The 2688-nt window shown below is 29.5% G+C and overlaps 1 protein-coding gene across 1 annotated transcript in view; it reads right to left on the reverse strand.

The window, feature by feature from the left end:
- The window catches only part of LOC106478798 (acid ceramidase-like), a 21389-nt gene that overhangs the window by 11884 nt on the left and 6817 nt on the right, over window positions 1-2688 (reverse strand). Inside the window, exon 5 of the mRNA XM_013939367.2 lies at window positions 1194-1272. Within this exon, the coding sequence (XP_013794821.1) occupies window positions 1194-1272 (79 nt within the window). The remainder of the gene's footprint in view (window positions 1-1193; window positions 1273-2688) is intronic.

Raw genomic sequence — 2688 nt, forward strand, 5'->3', positions numbered from 1 at the left:
ATGGTTCGTGTTTTAAATCATTATTCAAATACTGGCACAGTATATACATGGTTGTGTTTTAAATCATTATTCAAATACTAGCACAGTGTACACATGGTTCGTGTTTTAAATCATTATTCAAATACTAGCACAGTGTACACATGGTTCGTGTTTTAAATCATTATTCAAATACTAGCACAGTGTACACATGGTTTGTATTTTGAAGCATTATTTGAACAGTTCTTATTTTTGGAGTAACCAGTTCACATAAGATATTTTTTCAAATTAGTGAAACAAGTGGAAAAATTTATTCATGCATTCCACCAACAAGCATACTGGTTCACTTTAACTAATGGGGTGGCTAAATTCTTTCTAAAACCTTCCAGGCCTGCACATACAAACACACTGATATTTTAACTTTTATGTCATTAACATCACTTTCACTTAAAAGTTGGTTGTAAAGGGTAATAAAAACTTTGGAATGTACTTACTCCAGACTGTGAAAGTACAGAAAAAGACATTCAAACAAGGACATTGCAACTTGACAGTTGATGATAAAATAATATTTGATCTTACCAATCATCAAATAAAATAATGTTGAATGACTGACCAAGAATATATTAAAATGTATAAATACATTGGCAATAGCTAAGCAGCATGATCTATATGAGTGTTTGAATTCTGAGATAATAAAAAGAAAGAGAAACAAAAGGCCCAAAATTTTCCCTGACTTTTCCACATTTTGTAATATGTTTTCAATCTTTCTTAACTTCTTTTTTCCCTTAACAAATTTCCTAACTTATCTAGGTTTAAGTATAATTGAAATAAGCTGTTGACTTCATTATTTTTAAATCCTTCAACGACGTGAAATGTTTCTCTACACTACATACCACTATATTCTAGCACTGGTCTGGCTACAAGTATTATGTAAATCACAGCTTTCCCAAATAAAGAAGGTGGGAGTAAGAGTCTAGATATTGCTGTATAAAGCTAGAAATGGGAAAAAGGTGAGAACTTTAAAACTGTAAATTAATTTATCTTATCACTACTCAGACAAAAAAATTAAAATTTTAATAAAGGAAATGTATAATACTCTACACTTTAAAATGAAAATTTCCAAATTGGACAATACTTGCAAACTAACTCCTCCAAACCTGATAAAGATTTTTTATCCTAAATGTATAATGAAACTTAAAAATAATACTAAAACTTACCCATTGGAATTCCTGTAGCATTTGCTATTCCTGCAATTTCTTCACCAAAAGGGTAAGGAAGGGTATTTACTATAAGAGGCTGTAAAAGTTTATTATAAAAACTGAGTGTAAATACTACAATAACTATGTTTGTGGAAATATTTTACATCATAAGCACATGAAATAAAAATATTAACTCATTAGCCACATACACACCTAATTCATAAAATTTCAGTATATGTAGAAAGGTTATTGTCCAAAGTTTGAAGTTAGAGTAGCAAAAAATCATGAGAACTGAGATGTTCAGAAAGATTATTCAAATTTAAATGTGCAATAAATGCCACTTTGTATGCATCTAATAAACTAACAGTATGGTATCTACCTCATAACCTTGAACTTGGATGAAGGACACCAAACATAACATACCATAAATAATTAGCTGTACCTATTGCTATGAAGTTGTAATTAGAAATAAAAGTAAAAATTATGTCTAACATATCTGTGCTAAGGTCTTCTTAAAAATACAGTTTAAAATCTTCCTTACTAACATTAACTTTTAAGTTCTACACATCTTTATTATTTTAATAACTATATAAACATTTATGAGGTATTTTCTAGGAGATAGCGTGGAAAGAAAACGAGGCCCCTTCACGTGTTTTAAGATTTTACAACATTTGTGAAAATTATTAACTTTAACAGTTTATCAGTTCTAAAGAAGCAGACTGTAGAATATCTACTTGTACAAATATTTTGCTTTTCTATTTTTCTGTATAATGTGCTAAAATATAAAAAATATTATACGTTCTAAATTACATCTTGCACACTAAATAGCTAGAGGGACTCAATTACAAATTAGTCCTATATTACATCTAGCACACAAAATAGCTAGAGGGACTCAATTACAAATAAGTCCTATATTAAATCTAACACACTAAATAGCTAGAGGGACTCAATTACAAAAAATCCTATAATACATCTAACACACTAAATAGCTAGAGGGACTCAATTACAAAAAGTCCTATAATACATCTAACACACAAAATAGCTAGAGGGACTCAATTACAAAAAGTCTTACATTACATCTAACACACTAAATAGCTAGAGGGACTCAATTACAAATAAGTCCTATATTACATCTAACACACTAAATAGCTAGAGGGACTCAATTACAAATTAGTCCTATATTACATCTAACACACAAAATAGCTAGAGGGACTCAATTACAAATTAGTTCTATATTACATCTAACACACAAAATAGCTAGAGGGACTCAATTACAAATTAGTCCAATATTACATCTAACACACAAAATAGCTAGAGGGACTCAATTACAAATAAGTCCTATATTACATCTAACACACAAAATAGCTAGAGGGACTCAATTACAAATAAGTCCCATATCACATCTAATACACAAATAGCTAGAGGGACTCAATTACAAGTTCTTAATTTGATACCCTGAATTTTTTTACTAAACATTATAGACTACAGTCATATACAACTTTACTCTTAGACT

Source organism: Limulus polyphemus, unplaced genomic scaffold, assembly GCF_000517525.1.
Source record: "Limulus polyphemus unplaced genomic scaffold, Limulus_polyphemus-2.1.2 Scaffold250, whole genome shotgun sequence".
NCBI classification, from domain to species: domain Eukaryota; kingdom Metazoa; phylum Arthropoda; class Merostomata; order Xiphosura; family Limulidae; genus Limulus; species Limulus polyphemus.